Source organism: Thalassophryne amazonica, chromosome 19, assembly GCF_902500255.1.
Source record: "Thalassophryne amazonica chromosome 19, fThaAma1.1, whole genome shotgun sequence".
In the NCBI taxonomy this organism is placed as follows: domain Eukaryota; kingdom Metazoa; phylum Chordata; class Actinopteri; order Batrachoidiformes; family Batrachoididae; genus Thalassophryne; species Thalassophryne amazonica.
This window is the reverse complement of record NC_047121.1, coordinates 68,695,246-68,715,662: the sequence shown is the minus strand read 5'-3', so window position 1 is coordinate 68,715,662 and position 20,417 is coordinate 68,695,246. Positions and strand designations below refer to the sequence as shown.

Genomic DNA, 20,417 nt, shown 5'->3' with positions numbered 1-20,417 from the left:
AGAAATGAATCTCGAACCTGCATTGGGCAAGGTGATGATGCTGGAACTTTTGTTTGGTGCCGTTCCAATGAGATTTATAAAGATGACTGCCTGAAGAGAACATGTAAATTTCCACAGTCATTGATGATATGGGGCTGCATGTCAGGTAAAGGCACTGGGGAGATGGCTGTCATTACATCATCAATAAATGCACAAGTTTACGTTGATATTTTGGACAATTGAAAGGATGTTTGGGGATGATGAAGTAATTTTTCAAGATGATAATGCATCTTGCCATAGAGCAAAAACTACGAAAACATTCCTTGCAAGAGGACACGTAGGGTCAATGTCATGGCACAGGGTCAATGTCAACGAGCAGATCTGATTTGATGCAGGTGTTAGTTTTGAGGATGAAAATTTACAGGGTGATTCCATAATTTTTTCTTCAGAATTGAGTGATTCCATATTTTTTTCCTCTGCTTGGTCTAAAAAGTAACCGTTACTGACTGCCATAATATTTTTTTCTTGATTTCTTATAGTGTTTCTTAAAGCCAGAAAGTTGCCATTTGAAATGACTTTAGTTTTGTGTCATGTCTGTGATCTGCTTTTTTTCTACAAAATTAAACAACTGAATGAACATCCTCTGAGGCCGGTGATTCCATAATTTTTGCCAGGGGTTATATAAATGTCATAATGCTTGTTTTTACAAATTTCTCTAATTGGGATGTACTACAATATATCTGAGATAAACGCAGTAAGTCCTATCTCACTGGGCCCGACTGTTGGTGAGCAGTTGGAGATGTGACTTAGCGGTCAAACACGCAAATGAGCGACAGTGTCATAGTATCTCACTGAAGTGGCCAATGGCAGGTTTGTGCACAAAGTGTTCAGCTCTTATTATTCTGCTATTATCCATGTGAATAAACTGTATAAATTCCCCCACTGTTCCCAGTAATAGCAAAATAAAATAAATAATAAAATAATAATAAATAGCGTAAAATAATATTAAATCCTGCAGCGCACTCATCGACTTGCAGAATGATGTCCCTCCAAAATAAATGGACTGCATTTATATAGTGCTTTTCCATCTGTATCAGATGCTCAAAGCACTTTACAAATAATGCCTCACATTCACCCCGATGTGAGGATGCTGCCATACAAGGTGCTCACTACACACCGGGAGCAGCTAGGTGATCTAGTGTCCTATCTTCCATGTCTGGTATATAATCCACAGCTTATATGATTCTTTTGTTCTCGGATCCATGCACAGCAATCGTTCACGGGATGGAACAGCTTCTGCTCTGTGACACAGCGATGTCTAGAAGCACTCCAGGGGTGTGCATCCTTTAATTTGATTTGATTTATTTGGCAATAGCATTGTAAGTTCTTTTGGCTGTTCCCTTTTTTTTTTTTTTTTTTTTTCTTTTTCACTCGGAGTCTCCACAGCAGATCCAAGATGGATCTGCACGTCGATTTGGCACAGGATCCTGCGTCCTCCTGCATCTTGGCTCTGATGGACAAATGACATCACATTTCCAGGGCACAGCATTTAGCAGAAAGATTTTTCTGGTTTAAAGACACATATGTGCACTGTTGGAGCTGGATATGAGCAGTATGTGCCTTTAATAAAAGCATGTCTCATATTTTGTCCTTGTTTGTGCATCCCTCGCAATGAGCACATCAAAGAAATCCTACTGCATGTCCTCAGAGAGAAAAAAGAGAGCGAGAGAGACTGAGAGAAAGAGAGGGGAGACAGAGAACAGGAGAGGGAGAGAGACTGCTCAAGACAAAACGACATAGGGCCGTGTGCTCTGCACCTGTAGACGCCCCCCCCCCGGTGAAAAAAAAGACATTAAAGTCATAAGTACAGAAAGCTCAAACAGGAGTCCTGAGGTCCTACAACTGCAGCCTGGCAGATAACAGCTTGGCCTTTTCCAGAGACTGCTCAAGACAAAACGACATAGGGCCGTGTGCTCTGCACCTGTAGACGCCCCCCCCCGGTGAAAAAAAAGACATTAAAGTCATAAGTACAGAAAGCTCAAACAGGAGTCCTGAGGTCCTACAACTGCAGCCTGGCAGATAACAGCTTGGCCTTTTCCAGAAGTGCCTGTTCTTCTCCAATCATCTGCACTATAGTCTCATTGCCCCCCCCACAGTTCACACATAAATCTCTCGTTACGAGTCACAACGAGTACATTCACAGTGTCGCACCACAGTAGCGATGGCTCTGGGAGCAAACTGGAGAGAGCATTGTTGCCTTGCCAACTTTGAAAAATTCTAAATCCAGGTACGACACTGGCAACACCCTGTGAGTGAAGTGAGGGAAGAGCGCCACCCAGTGAATGTCGCACAATTTCCCTTGCAATTGATGTTCACAGGCTGTCGCAGCCCAGTGAGGTAGGACCCTATGAGATGATGTTCTCATAGACCTGGGCATCCTTGGTCCTTCCTTTCCTGCTAATTATGGATTTTTAGATTTGGAACACTTGGAGGATTATAATTTGATTTGACATGATTAGCAATTCAACAGGACTTGAGCCAAGATATGTACATTCAAAATTTTAGGTTCATGTTCTTGAAAGGGATTCTTTTCCCGAGGTTTACATGAGGTCGGTAGGGAAAGTGTGCCGCAAGGTTGACCATTTTTCTGGGCTTAGGTCTTTTGCTCATGAATACTTTGGCATTCAACCAAAATATGAATCAAACCTACTGACCCGTTAGTTAGCAGTCAACCTGCTCCACCAAATGTTGAAATAACCATTGATTGTTCTCACTTATCTCTGTTTTTCATACTTATCAGGAGCTGATATTTCTAAACCGCTTCTTGATACACAAACATTCTTTGGATTTTTCAAAGCTATTGACATCAACTTGAAATGGCATCAATCCTTTTTTCAGCACGATACAAGTACACAAGGAGTTCCGTGGTTACCAGAGAGTTTTTAAAAGCTACATCCACTGCAGAGCTTTAACTCCTGTCATGCATGAGTGGACGGTGTGGGAGATTTTCAGTCCACCTATGTTTTAGTTTCTAAACATGCAGTGGTACTAAGTACGAGTAAGTAGGCTGAACTGGAAGATTAAGTGAAGGGTGCAGTGACTCATCATTATCATCTTGCCAATTGCATTATTTGTCTCTGTAATGGATTTAGCACAACTAGTGGTCCCAGAGCCAAGAATAGCATAGATGAATAAAGATCAGAGTCCTTTATTTACAGCTGGCAGACAAACATTGATCAATAAGCACCAGAAAAGTTGTCCACTGAAACACAGAGTCCTTGAGGGTGACAGCAAATGAAGAATCCAGGCAGACAAAGGAGCTGTCAGGGTACACACTGAAGGCAATTTGTGTGGGAACAAGCAGAGAGGCTATCCAAGAGATGATGCTGACAGTCAGAACACAGTAAACAAAAAAACATCCAAGGAAACAGCCCGCTATCAAAAGAAAGGGTCAGCCACAGGAGGTCAACCACAGAGAGAAATTGCAAGAATAGCATGTAAACTAGATGTTCTGGCACTAGAGTGTTGATCTGTGGATGGCGAAATAGTGCATGACTTGGTATATATACAGTCAAAATTTAAAGATGTATTAATTTATATAGCGCCACTTTGCGATGAGATCGTCTCAAGGTGCTTCACACACCACAATAAAAAATAGAGAAAACTGAATTAAAAATTTAGAAGCACAATAAAAAGTTAAAACCATAAAAGAACACAAGAATTAAAAACACATCACCACACAATAAAACTAATGATAAAACAAGGAAAACAAATGAGTCTTTAAACGTGATTTAAAAGTCTCCACAGTATCAGATTGTCATATGTGTGCCGGGTACAGTCTGTACAACATGCACAGTCTATGTCAAAGCCACATGGTCACTTTAAAACTTTAATTTGTTTGTATAGATGGTCAGACGTCAGTCAGTGTCATGTTTTCTGCTAATATTTCTAGTTTTATTTTGCAGTAAAGTGACACATTGTAAAACGGTCATGCCTGCCCAAATTCTAAATGTAAAATTAGCTCAGTTCATAGTGCCACTGAAGGTTCCAACAACAAAAATAACAACAAAAAAACCCTTTTGAATATATCCCACAGTGCAAAGCATCAGCCTTGATAGATACTCAGATTGTTCGATGAAACTAGTCCTGAATGTAATGAGTGGTGCTTTTGTCAAGTGAATGAATTTCTTTTTTTTTTTTACACATCCTTGGACCTTTCTGATATGTAATTATGTTTCTTCCAGGGCACTTCTTGCTCCTGCAAGTAAAGGGTAATGATTTGCTTCAGGAGGCATCCATTCAGAGTCCCTTGTTCCCTCCACCAGTCTCTGTTACTGCCTGTCAGGTTGGTATATTATATTATATTATATTGCATTAAAATGATTTGATTCGTCTTTTTCTTCTCATTGTGAGATTGTTCTTTGGCTCATTTCAGACGATCATCACATCTGTCATTGTAACTTAGTGTTAATTTTTCTGCCTGTTCAGCTCCGATTTTCTCTATACCTGTTTGGAAAGTATAACGGTACGGTGATGGTGACTGTAGAGGAAAATGGGACTGAATCCTCATTGCTGGTGTGGGAGAGAAATGGACAGTGGACAGACAACTGGCAAGATGTTGCCCTGCAGCTGACTGGCCTTCATCGTGGGTATGATAAAGGAAAATGAGAGGGTAGAAAAGCAGGCCATGTACTGTGGCACTGAAGTACTTCTATATTTGGTTTGAACTTATAACAAGTACGCTAGTATATCTGAACATATTTGTGATACGTGTTTTGCAGATTCCGCATCAAAATCACAGCCCTGTGGGGACGAGGCTCTAGCGCTGATGTCGCGTTTGATGACATTGCATTTGGAGCCGCTTGCTTCCACACAGGTGAGCTGCTGCTAGCACGACGCCAAGAGCTGTTGGAAAAGACAGCACGGGCGTCACAGTTTGTTTCTCTGCAGAGGATTTATGAAGTCTCACGGGGCTTAAGAAAGTTAAGAAACCTTCAGGCTTTTATGAGTTTGACGCAAGGATGTGAGGGCTTGACTGCTTCCAAGTTCAGCACAGCCGATTTTAGGAGATGTACCAGGAACAGTAACAGCATGCTGAAGTTTGAGGTTTAGCAAAACATGAACACATTTAAGGATGTTACAAAGACTGAAATTCATAAATGGATGAATCTGTTTTGTGACTGCAGACTTGTCAATGATGAATTCTACATGATAGTGTTGTAATCAGGAATTAGTCAAAGATAATATTTTTTAGTTTATATCTTGCTCATTCTTCGTGTTTTTTTTTTTTCATATACATACTTTAGTCTGTCTGTTAGTATTTTTTTAATGCGCCGCTCTCTGTTTCTGCTCTCAGATCTCAACTCTCTCATACCGTTTGCAGACTTTGAAGATTTTTTAACTCCCCTTCCAGAGCCTTCAGCCTCAGGTATCATGGAGATTTGGGAGACGCAGTCCTTACAGATGTCGTGTCCTAATAGTGTTTCAGTTCTCCAGTGTACTGCAGACCTTGCATATTTCTAAATGAGTTGTTCTTTCTTGCTCATGTTATGTCTTGTCTTTATCTCATTTTTATTCTCCGCCAGACATGTCTTTGGTAACATACTGGTTTACCTCATGCGGTGCCAGTGGTCCTCATGGCCCGACCCAGGCCCAGTGTGATAATACTTACAGGAACAGGAATCTCAGTGTTGCCGTGGGGAAGGAAGGGCCTTTGAAAGGAGTGCAAATGTGGAAAGTACCTGCTACTAACAGATACCTGTAAGTGATAGTTTTATATTTTTTATATAGCTATGGTCATGCTAGAACAATTAATGGATTAGATTTATTAGCTAGAAAACACATGACCCAGATAGGAGAGAGAAAGTGCATCAAAAGGATCCTACGTTTGTGAATATACACTGAATGATGATATCAGCAGTTTCTATTGATTTTTGCAAAGCCTTTGATTTTGCGAGATCCCCAAAAAGATGCTGAATGTCATAACCAGCCTATGCACAGATATTGTGACTCTTGCATGGCATGGAAGCAAAGTCAGACTTCTTCTTAGTGAATTGTGGCATTGGTCATGAACACATTCTGGCTCCTACTGTGTTCAGTGCTTGCATGGATTCGATGGTTGGGTACGTTGATGGAATCCAGCAACTTGTGTGCCTTTGTCAATGAGGAAAGTTTCACTGACCTTGACTTTGTGGACTCTCTGTGATGAGTTGGAGTGTCTTGGTTTGCTATTGTCCTGGATCAACACTAAGAGTCATGGTTATAATGAGTTCCTGGACTTAGCCATCAGAAGTTGATCTGCTTGGGTCTTGGTAGGGGTTGACCTTACCCTTGTGAAGCACCTTGGTTCCCACCTGGTTCTTTCTGTGTGGAGTTTGCAGGTTCTTCCCGTGTCTTTGTGAGTTTCCTCCAGGCACTCCGGTTTCCTCCCACAGTTAAACACATGCTTATTTAGGACCTGCTCCTTTCTCTGCCCTCATCGAGAATTGGTCCCTGGGCACTGGTCTGTGGCTGCTTGCTGCTCCTAATGGTTGTATTGTGCCTAACTGTAATTAGGATGAGTTAAATGCAGAGGACAGATTTTGTTTTGTATAATGGCAATAAGGGCTCTTCTTCTTTTATTGTATTTGGTGAAAATTTTAGGCTTGTTGAGAGCTTCACTGAAAATGTTGAACTTGTTTAAACATTAACTTATCAAGGCAGTGACATTCAGGCCGCTGGGTCCTTGGACTTCATAAGTGCTTCAATGCTAAGGACACCAACAACTGGAAAAGGCCAAAGGTATGCCCTTGTGTCATCTGGCTGTGGATAGTGCCAGGTATATTTCTACTTTTAGAGTGGGTGAGGTACCAATGAACCTGTTGTCTACCCATGACTCAGCACAGTTATGTGGTGTGGTAGATGGGGTAATGCTCAGCAACAGTGCATGCTCCCAGACCTTGCATGAAATACTAATTAGTTGTAACCCCAAGCAATAATGCTGTCATTTGAAGTAGCTTCATCACTGAAGAAGGAATACGTGACGTGGCCACAGCAGGCTATATATGTTGAGGAGACTGATGTCATTTGGAGTGCATGGGGAGCTCCTAAAGAGCACCACAGAGTCATCTTTGTGGTGGCATCAGCCATCTTCTTTGGAGTGGTCTGCTGGGGCTGTGCGTAAGTGTATGTATTTACGTATGTATATCTCAGGTCAACAAACTGTGCAATACGTTTATTAAATCTAGACTTGCCATACCCGCTGCATGTACTGTATCTGTGTCTCACTTATAATGTACACAGGGCGTCCGGAAAGTATTCACAGCACTTCACTTTTTCCACATTTTGTTTTGTTACAGCCTTATTTCAAAATGGATTACATTGTTTTTTTTCCCTCAAAATTCTACAGACATTATCCCATAATGACAATCTGAAGAAAGTTTTTTTTTTAAGATTTTTGCAAATTCATTAAAAAACAAACAAACTAAGAAATCACATGTACATAAGTATTCACAGCCTTTGCCATGAAGCTCAAAACTGAGCTCAGGTGCCTCCTGTTTCTACTGAACATCCTGATGTTTCTACATCTTAATTGGAGTCCACCTGGGGTAAATTCAGTTGATTTGGAAAGGCGCACACCTGTCTACATACAAGGTCCCACAGTTGACAGAGCATGTCAGAGCACAAACCAAGCATGAAGTCAAAGGAATTGTCTGTAGACCTCAGAGACAGGATTGTCTCCAGAGAGTACAGAAACATTTCTGCTGCTTTGAAGGTCCCAGTGAGCACAGTGGCCTTGATTATCCATAAATGGTAGAAGTTCGGATGACAAATGGTCATTTGATCGGATGCACCAGGACTCTTCCTAGAGCTGGCTGCCTGTGTACACTGAGTGATCGGGGGAGAAGGACCTTAGCCAGGGAGGAGACCAAGAACCCGATGGTCGCTCTGTCAGAGCTCCGGCATTCCTCTGTGAAGAGAGGAGAACCTTCCAGAAGGACAACCATCTCTGCAGCAATCTACCAATCAGGCCTGTATGGTAGAGCAGCCAGATGGAAGCCACTTCTTAGTAAAAGGCACATGGAAGCCTACCTGGAGTTTGCCGAAAGGCACATGAAGGACTCTGTCCATGAGAAACAAAATTCTCTAGTGTGATGAGACAAAGATTGAACTCTTTTTGCGTGAATGCCAGACGTCATGTTTGGAGGAAACCAGGCACCATCCCTACAGTAAAGCATTCAGGGTTTTCATGTATCCCATAATCCCTTGCGTGCCAGAGAGTCGCTGCAGTCAAAACAACATAGAGAATCCACATGATCACAATTGTAAATGAATATTATACTACAAAAATGTCATTTTTTATGCTTTTCATCACGTTAATAAGAGACTGCTGCATGATAGCCTGAAAACTTGCTAAACCAATTATAACGAATAATCCGTGTCTGATACGTTTAATCTGCGTGGAATTTAATAAACGCAAACTAAATTTGACATATTATATATATTAGTCTGGAACAAAGAGGACAAACAGTGTTGGAAAGAACAATAATCAAGACGTTAAAGAGAAAACTTCACTTTCCCCCAGAACGACATGATCAGGAAGCGATTGTAGCTCACAGCAGCTCCCATTGAAAATAACGGAGAGACAGACTGTGATTCTTGCATGTTTACATAAAACAAACGCAATAACGTCTGTAAACCCAGAGAATATATTCATGAGAGTTTTAGGCACAATATAAAAATAGTTTTATGTGCTGATGTTAATTGTGTTGTCTATGTGCAGCGGTTAAAGTGAAGCCCGATCAGAGCGTCTCAATGCAGTTCTCAATGTTACTGAGATCTCGCAGCGCAGCGACCTCTCCAAGGTTTTGCGGGATTTGAAACCTGAAAAGCCTCAATGGTGGTGGCAGCATCATTCTGTGGGGATGTTTTTCAGCAGCAGCAACTGGGAGACTAGTCAGGATTGATGAATTTAATTGATTCAATGATGAATGCAGCAGTGTACAGAGACATCCACAGAGACTGGGGCAGTGGTTCATCTTTTAGTGGGACAATGACCCTAAGCACACAGCCAAGATATCAAAGGACTGGCTTCAGGACAACTCTGCAAATGTCCTTGAGTGGCCCAGCCAGAGCCCAGACCTGAATCTGATTGAACATCTCTGGAGAGATCTGAAATTGGCTGTGCACCGACACTCCCCATCCAACCTGATGGAGCTTGAGAGCTGCTGCAAAGAAGAATGGGCAGAATTGCCCACAAAAGGTGTGTCAAGCTTGTGGCATCATATTCAAGAAGACTTCAGGCTGTAATTGGCCAAAGGTGCATCAACAAAATATTCAGCAAAGGGTGTAAATACTTATGTGCATGCGATTTCTTAGTTTTTTTTATTTTTAATAAATTTGCAGCAATTAAAAAGAAACTTTTTCATGTTGTCATTATGGGGTGTTGTGAGTAGAATTTCAAAGGAAAAATAAATTGACTCAATTTTGGAATAAGGCTGTAGATAACAAATTACGGAAAAAGTGAAGCGCTGTGAATACTTTCCAGATGCACTGTAGGACCTCTCTTTCTCATTCTCTTGGGTTGCTATACCAAGGTATTTGTGTTTGTCTCCCATTTACACACTTTCCTTAGTCCTCCTACTGCACAATTCTGTTATCACTGCTGCTGTGACACTGCAAATTTCCCTGCATGGGAATGATAAAGGAATATCTTATCTCTTATCTGTTAATATCTTTCCCCCCGTCAGAAAGTGGACCCAAATGAGAGTTTAACGTTGTGCTGGTGCACTTTCAGGTTAAAGGCGATGATGACCTGAAAGAGCAAGACTTCAAACAGTGCTATTGTATTTTATGAGACAGTCTTAGGATCTCATTATCACACCCACCACACATGCTGGTGTAGAGTTGAAGCCACATAAGTGTGATTTGTTCATTAGGTTTACAAGGTGTGGGTTTAATGAAGCTAAATTGTCCAAGATGCTGTCCTTCTTGATGTAAATACAAAATATCTGTTAGTAAGGTCAAATACGAAAAACTTCACGTGACCGGATCTCCTGATTTATGGAGCTATTTACTGAAAAGTGTTTCAGTGTGATATATGCCGTAGGGCTAGAGCCACAAAGTAATTTATTTCAGTCTCCATATGTAACCCACCGCTCGTCATGTAATGATCTCCATCAGGATTTCCGCCTATGGTGCTGCAGGAGGAAAAGGAGCCAAAAACCACAACAAACGCAACCATGGCGTGTTCATATCTGCCATATTTCCTCTGGAAAAAGGGGAAATACTTTACATCTTGGTTGGCCACCAGGGAGAGGATGCATGTCCAGGGGTGAGTAGGGCGAGAGTGACGATAGGCTGCAAAGCCGGAGTGAAGATTTGTAACCAAGGGAGACATGAATGAGTTTGTCTTTGTTTTTTATGTTTCTTGCTTGCTTATTATCCTTCTTCCTGCGGTGAAGCGAAACCCTCAAACTCAGAAGATCTGCCTGGGAGAATCATCAGTGATCGAGGATGATCTCAGGGATGGAGAAGCTGGACAATGGGCTGGGGGAGGAGGTGGAGGCGGTGGTGCCACCTATGTCTTCAAGGTGATGAGGGGAAAAAAACTCCATAATGCAACAAAATCATTTTCTGAGCCCTGTTTTCCTGACTTTCTTCAGCTTTGGCAAAAATGTAATCTTTTTTTCTTCGGAGGTGAATGTGTCGCAATATTGTGTTTTGTGCACACACTGAACATGATGCAGAATCAAATCAAATCAATTTTATTTATATAGCGCCAAATCACAACAAACAGTTGCCCCAAGGTGCTTTATATTGTAAAGCAAAAGCCATACAATAATTACGGAAAAACCCCAGCGGTCAAAACGACCCCCTGTGAGCAAGCACTTGGCGACAGTGGGAAGGAAAAACTCCCTTTTAACAGGAAGAAACCTCCAGCAGAACCAGGCTCAGGGAGGGGCAGTCTTCTGCTGGGACTGGTTGGGGCTGAGGGAGAGAACCAGGAAAAAATGCTGTGGAGGGGAGCAGAGATCAATCACTAATGATTAAATGCAGAGTGGTGCATACAGAGCAAAAAGAGAAAGAAACACTCAGTGCATCATGGGAACCCCCCAGCAGTCTAAGTCTATAGCAGCATAACTAAGGGATGGTTCAGGGTCACCTGATCCAGCCCTAACTATAAGCTTTAGCAAAAAAGAAAGTTTTAAGCCAAATCTTAAAAGTAGAGAGGGTGTCTGTCTCAAATAAGTGAGATTTGTTGGTTTCTTAACAGATGGATGGTGGTGAGCTCGTTCCCTTGCTGATTGCGGCAGGTGGAGGAGGAAATGCGTACCTGGAGGATCCGGAGTCCAGTCTGAACCAGATGCCGCTGGAGCAGTATGAAAACACCACCACAGCACCTAGTACCAATGGCTGTACCGGTGCTGCAGGTACTGTGATAGCGCATTTTCACACATGGGTAGAAGGACACAAAATGTGAAGCCTCTTAAATCCAGGATTTCTAATCAGCCTTCAAGTCCTTCAAGCTCATAATTCCATGTCTGTTAAAATCCTTACTTTGCTACCTGTTAATAAGAACATTTTATTTATTCTTATTCTTAAGTCTTTGTCGTGACCCAACAACATGAGGTTTGAAACGACTGAGTTATAGTTTTGCCTGAAAAGTGTTTTATACACTGGGGGAAATGAGTATTTGACCCCCTGTCAGTTTTTCAGGTTTTCCCACATACAAAGAATGGAGAGGTCTGTAGTATTTATCGTAGGTACACTTCAACTGTGAGAGACAGAATCTTAAAAAAAAATCCAGTAAATCACATTGTATGATTTTTAAATAATTAATTTGCATTTTATTGCATAAAATAAGTATTTGACCCCTTAGAAAAACAGAGCTTAACAATTGGTACAGAAACATTTGTCTGCCATTACAGAGGTCAGACGTTTCCTGTAGTTTTTCACCAGGTTTTCACACACTGCAGCAGGGATTTTGGTCCACTCCTCCATACAGATCTTCTCCAAATCTTTCAGGTTTGGAGTTTCAGCTCCCTCCAAAGATTTTCTATTGAGTTCAGGTCTGGAGACTGGCCAGGCCACTCCAGGACCTTGAAATGCTTCATACGGAGCCCCTCCTTAGTTGCCCTGGCTGTGTTTGGGGTCATTGTCATGCTGAAAGACCCAGCCATGACCCATCTTCAATGCTCTTACTGAGGGAAGGAGGTTGTTTGTCAAAATCTTGCAATACATGACCCCATCCATCCTCCCTCCAATACGGTGCAGTCGTCCTGTCCCCTTTGCAGAAGAGCACCCCCGGAGTATGATGTTTCCACCCCCATGCTTCACAGTTGGGATGGTTTTCTTGGGGTTGTTCTCATCCCCTAAACATGGTAAGTGGAGTTGATTCCAAAAATCTATATTTTGGTCTCATCTGACCACATGACCTTCTCCCATGCCTCCTCTGGATCATCCAGATGGTCACTGGTGAACTTCAAACGGGCCTGGACATGTGCTGGCTTGAGCAGGGGGACCTTGCTGCCCTGCAGGATTTTAAACCATGACAGCATCATGTGTTACTAATGTAATCTTTGTGACTGTGGTCCCAGCTCTCTTCAGGTCATTGACCATGTCCTCCTGTGTAGTTCTGAGCTTTCTCAGAATCATCCTTACCCCACAAAGTGAGATCTTGCATGGAATCCCAGACCGAGGGAGATTGACAGTCATCTTGTGTTTCTTCCACTTTCTAATAAATCATCATAACAGTTGTCTTCTACCAAGCTGCTTGCCTGTTGTCCTGTAGTCCATCCCAGCCTTGTGCAGGTCTACAGTTTTGTCCCTGGTGTCCTTAGACAGCTCTTTGGTCTTGGCTATGGTGGACAGGTTGGAGTGTGATTGAGTGTGTGAACAGGTGTCTTTTATACAGGTAACAAGTTCAAACAGGTGCAATTAATACAGGTAAAGAGTGCAGAATAAGAGGGCTTCTTAAAGAAAAAATAACAGGTCTGTGTGAGACAGAATTCTTGCTGGTTGGTAGGTGTTCAAATACTTATTTTATGCAATAAATTGCAAATTAATTATTTAAAAATCATACAAATGTGATTTTCTGGATTTTTTTTTTTTTTTTAGATTCTGTCTCTCACAGTTGAAGCGTACCTGCGATAAAAATTACAGACCTCTCCATTTTTTTGTAGGTGGGAAAACCTGCAAAACTGACAGGGGGTCAAATACGTATTTTCCCCACTGCATATATAAGTTAAATCAAGTCACATTCCAAACTAGAGCACCCAAACAATCAAAATTTAAAACCAAAGAGCGAAATAGACCATCAGTCAGGGCCTCAAAATATTGAAAGCATTACTGAAAAAGTGGCAAAGGCTACCATATTTTTTCTGAAAGCCTGGAATGTCAGCTTTTCAATGACATGTGATGGCCATCCGAGGAGAGTAGCTGTTACAAGTTATCGCTCATAATGTAAACTAAGGTTTAGAAAATTATGCATATGAACCAAAGCAGAACAGTGAGATAGCTGAAAATCTAAAAATGGTTTAACAACAAATGAGAAATGGATTCCTATGTTTTTGGGGCAGACTGGACAATGACACCTGAGTTGTATGCAGCCTTATAGGAATTAACATGTCAAATGTACAGCTCCAAGTCCAGAAACACCAACATCATTGAAATAAGGTATGCATTTTTTTTTTTTTTTTTTTTTTGCGGTGTGTTTTTATTTATTTGTTGTTTTGTGTTTTTTCTAAAAGGTGGAGGTGGAGGCTGGAAAGATGATACTGCTCCTTTACTTCAGGCTGGCAAGTCTCTGGGAGAGGGTGCAGAGGGGGGGTTCTCATGTCCCTTAGCCCTGTCCAAACTGAGCTGGACCACCTTTGGAGGATTCGGAGGGGGAGGCGGGGCTTGCACAGCTGGAGGAGGAGGAGGGGGGTATAGAGGTATAAGTAGTGTGCGATGTTCTCTTGAATTATGTTGTCAGAAGCAGCAGGATGGAGGAGCATAATTGCAAGATCACTTTGAACACTTTTTCTCTCTCACCAAGATAAAAATGTAGACTGATATGCAACACCAAAAAAAAAAAAGAAAACAAGAAAAAAAAACTAGACATTTGTCACAAAATGCCCCATGCGCAGTACTATTTTCCATGTAAAGTGCAGTAATATGTACATGTGTGGGGTAGGTATTTGGTTGAACCCATATGTGTTTGGTGTAAACTGGGATACACAGTGGAAAAATTGGTTATTGACATTATATTTATTTAGAGGATGTGGCCAACAGTGACCATAAAAAGTCCTTAGCCTTCAAATAAATGCAACTATTGGTAATTTTTTAAAAGTAGGTCAAGGTCACTGGACTTCGAACCCATGCGAAGTACTCCTCCAAGGCATGTATCAACAAATATGAAGTTCATGCGAGCAATAGTTGCTGGGCTACATTGCAGCGAACGAATTTCGGATGGACGGACAACCCAGATGCTATATGACCCGCCTAGGAATGTGCCTGTTGGAATAGCCCATGCTACAAAAGCTACTGAGCGCAAAGCGTGCAGAAATCTAGATCCATGCAATATTTTAATATTTAACATTATGAATACAGTTGAAAGGAGATCAGTGATTGCAGCCCTAGGAGATTTTTTACTCATGATGAAATTTGTAAAATAAAGTGATCCAGTTTACATGGTTTAAGTTTTTGGTCAATTTATTAGCACACTGTAGTAATGTAATTACACTGAGCAAAATTAGGAAATTGTATTAACACACTGGTATTACCGGTAAACAAAGAAGTACCAGTATGTCAAGGTCAGCGGCCTTCCAACCTGTGCGAAGTACTCTTGCAAAGCATGCACCCATCAAATATGAACTTCCTACGTGCAATAGATGCCGAGCTACGTTGCGACAAAGGATTTAGGTTTAGCAGTTGTGACCATTGGTGACCCTAAAGTAGGTCAAGGTCATCGGAAGTTACCAGCCTTCGAACCCATGTGAAGTACTCTTCCAGGGCATGTGCTCACCAAATATGAAGTTTCTGTGTGCAATAGATGCCCACATTGCACAGGTTTTTGTGGTTGTGACCATCACGGTGACCTTGAAAAATAGGTCAAGGTCACTTGCCTTCAAACCCGTGCCAAGTACACTTCCCAGGCCTGCACAGCCATTTTGCAAGTAGGTCACGGTCATTGGACTTTGAACCCATGTGAAGTACTCCTCAAAGGCATGTACCCACTATATATGTAGTTTCTGCGAGCAGTAAGTGCCGAGCTACGTTGTGGCAAAGGATTGGACAGTTATGACCATTGGTTACCTTGAAAAGTAGGTCAAGGTCACCGGCCTTCGAACCCATGCGAAGTACTCCTCCAAGGCATGTACCCACCAAATATGAAGATTTTGTGAGCAATATCTGCCGAGGTACATTGTGTCAAACAAATTTCAGGTGAAGGATTTGACAGTTGTGACCACTGGTGACCTTGAAAAGTAGGTCAAGGTCACCAGCCTTCGAACCCATGCAAAGTACTCCTCCAAGGCATGTACCTACCAAATATGAAGTTTCTGCGAGCAATAGGTGCCAAGGTACATTGTGTCAAACAAATTTCAGACGAAGGATTTGACAGTTGTGACCACTGGTGACCTTGACCTACTTTTCAAGGTCACCGGTGGTCTTCGAACCCATGTGAAGTACTCCTCCAAGGTATATACCCACTATATATGTAGTTTCTGCGAGCAGTAAGTACCGAGCTACGTTGCAGCGAAGGATTGGACAGTTGTGACCTTTGGTAACCTTGAAAAGCATGTCAAGGTCACCGGCCTCGAACCCATGCGAAGTACTCCTCCAAGGCATGTACCCACCAAATATGAAGTTTTTGCGAGCAATAGGTTGCAGCGAACAGATTTCGGACGGACGGACAACCCAGATGCCATATGCCTCGCGGCGCAAGCACCGCGCGGGGGGCATAAAAAAAAAAACTGTTGAGACTTTTAACAAACTTTTACGATGAGAACAAATTTGCTTGATTGTTGTATCATTTTTGTAAAAATATGTTAGAACAACTAACAATGTAAGCTGTGTGACAGGAGGTGATGCAGCGATGACTGATGAGGTCACAGCTGACGGTCAGGACGGAATCTCCTTCATGCATCAAATGGGAGAGATTTTCCTGCAACCGCTGGCAGGTGAGTTTTACATCATATTAATATGAAGAACATAATATTTACATATTGATTATGACAAAAGACTTGCCATGAGTTTATCTGTTCTGTGTTTTGCGACTTTCTCGCATATATAATTTGAGCTCATTTGTTATTTGACTCACACTTGTTTCACATTCATCTCCATCAAAGTATTTCTCAGTTTTGTTTTGTTTTTAATGGTTTTGTGATCCAAGCATCTTTTACACCCCCAGCGTTTTTCAAAATCTTTGATATTGTTGTAAGATATGTATTTTTTTCTCTGTCCTTATGTATATCGGTTCAGTTGATTTTGTATCAACTTTTTTTGGTTTACATTATCCCCCCCCATCCCCTCCAATCTTCTGTATGCCACATTTCATGTCAACACTGTAGTTATTTGGTAAAAAGTTGTGAAATTGTGTATTTTGTACTCTTGTTGGGGACAGACGTGTGACTCCTCTATCAAAGTTCCATGCCTATGTCTCCAGTGCTTTAACACCACCAATGGGTCAAAGTCAGAGATGTGTTTAAACCTGCACATGATTTTCAAAATTGAGGTATTGTTGCATTTCCTGGATCAAGCCAAGTTCCAAACATCCTACAATGTCATTTTTTGCCCAACCACATTTAGATTAGATAGAACTTTATTAATCCCTTGGGAAGACTCCCTCAGCGAAATTGAGGTTCCAGCAGCATTGTATGGCAGCACACAGGATAAGAAGCACACAGAGCATCAAAAGTGAATGTAAAAAAAATAAACAAATAAAAGAAAAAACAGTTTGCAAATAGAAATATAAATACACAAATATTAATACCAGACATACTGATCAATACTGATTTACTGGGTACTACTCTCATTCCCGTCCTGTCTTCCCGTTACTCCTCCTCTCCCTGAGTGAGGAGTTGTACAGTCTGATGACCTGAGGGACAAAGGAGTTTTTCAGTCTGTTGGTCCTGTACTTGGGAAGGAGCAGTCTGTGACTTAAGAGGCTCCTCTGGTTGCTGATGAAGTGTGCAGAGGGTGACTGGCATAGTCCATAATGTCCAGCAGTTTGTCCAGTGTTCTCATCTCTGCCACCGTCACCAGAGAGCCATCACCATTTTCCACCATATTGGATTTTAAAGAAGAGCCTAAGTTTTTCCAAGGCCACAAACTTTGTCCCATCTTCATGAAAACTGGTGAAGTTGATCTTCAGACCAAACCTTGCAATGCTGTCTCTATGGCTTTCATTTTTCAAAGCCAACTTTTCATAGCCAATTGAAATAGATGGCGAAGCGGCCAAAGAGGAAGTATGTCATATCACAACAAAGTTTGATGTATCAAAACTAAACTTGATACTTGGCTCAGGATCCCATTGTCAAGAAGTACAGTAAATTTTCATTTAACCTCTAGAGGTGCTCTGTTTCCAGTGGGGGATGCCCAGTCTTGGGCGTTGATTGGACTTGTGTTCTGGTTATTGTTGTTTTGAGGTTGGAGCTTTCCCCCATTGTCCAACACCAGTGAGAAAGTTGTGTGTTTGGTTAATAATCCAAAGAAGCGCCATGATCAGAATAAATTTGTTTTCATGTCCCGTGTATGTGAACATTATTTTGTAGTACTAGAAACTCATATTCAGGGTTTTAGTTATGATATTAAGGCCCATCGGACTTTAGAAACCTTCAGCAGTGGTGAAGCACTGTTGGAATACACTCATTCACTGTCCTTCAGATCTTAACAGCTCACTAAAGTAATCATAAACAACACAAAAAACGTTAAGAAAAAGAAAAACATCATCTGAGGTTTCACAAGGATGAAAGGCAAGATCAAAGTTTGGAAATTGAGGGAGTGGGAGAAGAGAGGACCTAGAGGAGAGTGTTAACTTTCTTGATATTGTTGGATCAAAAAGACAGTAGGTTGGGGAGATAGAATGACATGAAGAAAGATTTAACACTGATTTTGGCAAAGATAGGCAAGTCTATTGGCAGGCAGTGCTGCCCCTGCAGAGGTTCCTTGATCATGAACAAAAAAAAAAGTTGGGCCTTTGACCACCAAAGATCAAACCTATTTAGATTAAAATTGATTTTGAACAATATAACTCTTTTACATTTTGAGACTAGTGTGTTTTTCTGCAATATACTACACTGGGTGTAGGTAGATTTACCATGGGTCAACCCAGTACATGTGTGTGTTTTTGATTGTGACTGTGTTTGTGTGCGTTTTTCTGTGTCGTTCCTTCTAGCTATGGAGAGTCACGGCGAGTGTGAGATCAAGGTGCCGCTGAACTGCAGCCACTGCCAGACACAGACCTGCAAGCGCGATGAAGATACTCACCTCATTCTCTGCCTGTGCTACGATGATGACGTCCTGGCCAGTGACAACGTCACCTGCATCAACTCTGCGGGTACGGAAATAATTCCAAAAAATTCATTAAACAGCCCTTTTAGAATTCTTCTTCTACTTCTTCTCTTTTTGGCTGTTCCTGTTTGGGGTCGCTACGGTGGGCGGCAAGTCCAGGAAAAATTCTGCAGTTGACCCTAATTCAGAGAACAAAAATCGTCGAGTTCTGTGCAACGCATCCTAAGGGCTGACTTGCATCTCTTTCCATACAAAATTCAGTCTCAGAGTGAACTAACTCCCCAGCAAATGGCAAGGAGACTTGAATTTGCTAGGTGGTTTTCCGAAAAACTGGAGATGGATGATTTGTTTCTTAGGAAACTTCAAACGAGGAGGTTACATTGATCATGTGGTGTAACAGATAAAGGGTTCAAACATCACAACTGAAAGACTGAACTAAAAACTGTGCATTGGGGAGAAAAATTACATACTTCGGCCACATGGTCATGCAGAAAATGTCTGATTATATTGATTGGTTTTTCTGTACTGTCAAAATACTTTTGTGTACATTTTTTTGAGACACCCTATACAGTAGTGTTCAGAATAATAGTAGCGCTATGTGACTAAAAAGATTAATCCAGGTTTTGAGTATATTTCTTATTGTTACATGGGAAACAAGGTACCAGTAGATTCAGTAGATTCTCACAAATCCAACAAGACCAAGCATTCATGATATGCACACTCTTAAGGCTATGAAATTGGGCTATTAGTAAAAAAAAGTAGAAAAGGGGGTGTTCACAGTAATAGTAGCATCTGCTGTTGACGCTACAAGCTCAAAACTATTATGTTCAGACTGCTTTTTTATCAATCCTGTGAATCACTAAACTAGTATTTAGTTGTATAACCACAGTTTTTCATGATTTCTTCACATCTGCGAGGCATTAATTTTGTTGCTTTGGAACCAAGATTTTGCTGGTTTACTAGTGTGCTTGGGGTCATTGTCTTGTTGAAACACCCATTTCAAGAGCATGTCCTCTTCAGCATAAGGCAACATGACCTCTTCAAGTATTTTGACATATCCAAACTGATCCATGATACCTGGTATGTGATATATAGGCCCAACACCATAGGAGAAACATGCCCATATCATGATGCTTGCACCACCATGCTTCACTGTCTTCACTGTGAACTGTGGTTTGAATTCAGAGTTTGGGGGTCGTCTCACAAACTGTCTGCGGCCCTTGGACCCAAAAAGAACAATTTTATTCTCATCAATCCACAAAATATTCCTCCATTTCTCTTTAGGCCATTTGATGTGTTCTTTGGCAAATTGTAACCTCTTCTGCACGTCTTTTATTTAACAGAGGGACTTTGCAGGGGATTCTTGCAAATAAATTAGCTTCACACAGGCGTCTTCTAACTGTCACAGCACTTACAGGTAACTCCAGACTGTCTTTGATCATCCTGGAGCTGATCAGTGGGTGAGCCTTTGCCATTCTGGTTATTCTTCTATCCATTTTGAAGGTTGTTTTCCGTTTTCTTCCACGCATCTCTGGTTTTTTTTGTCCATTTTAAAGCATTGGAGATCATTGTAGATGAACAGCCTATAATTTTTTGCACCTACGTATAAGTTTTCCCCTCTCCAATCAACTTTTTATTCACACTACACTGTTCTTCTGAACAATGTCTTGAACGTCCCATTTTCCTCAGGCTTTCAAAGCATGTTCAACAGGTGCTGGCTTCATCCTTAAATAGGGGACACCTGATTCATACCTGTTTGTTCCACAAAATTGACGAACTCACTGACTGAATGCCACACTACTATTATTGTGAACACCCCCTTTTCTACTTTTTTTTTACTAATAGCCCAATTTCACAGCCTTAAGAGTGTGCATATCATGAATGCTTGGTCTTATTGGATTTGTGAGAATCTACTGAATCTACTGGTACCTTGTTTCCCATGTAACAATAAGAAATATACT

General features: G+C 41.4%; 1 protein-coding gene across 2 annotated transcripts in view; it reads left to right on the top strand.

Moving 5' to 3' along the window:
* ltk (leukocyte receptor tyrosine kinase) overlaps nt 1-20,417 on the top strand; it is a 134,092-nt gene that overhangs the window by 89,249 nt on the left and 24,426 nt on the right. For both annotated transcript variants that reach the window (XM_034159725.1, XM_034159726.1), the window contains exons 8-18: nt 4,224-4,324; nt 4,468-4,628; nt 4,761-4,855; nt 5,336-5,407; nt 5,565-5,739; nt 10,141-10,291; nt 10,422-10,550; nt 11,234-11,390; nt 13,710-13,895; nt 16,026-16,124; nt 18,341-18,502. In XM_034159725.1, coding sequence (XP_034015616.1) covers nt 4,224-4,324; nt 4,468-4,628; nt 4,761-4,855; nt 5,336-5,407; nt 5,565-5,739; nt 10,141-10,291; nt 10,422-10,550; nt 11,234-11,390; nt 13,710-13,895; nt 16,026-16,124; nt 18,341-18,502 — 1,488 coding nt within the window. The remainder of the gene's footprint in view (nt 1-4,223; nt 4,325-4,467; nt 4,629-4,760; nt 4,856-5,335; nt 5,408-5,564; nt 5,740-10,140; nt 10,292-10,421; nt 10,551-11,233; nt 11,391-13,709; nt 13,896-16,025; nt 16,125-18,340; nt 18,503-20,417) is intronic.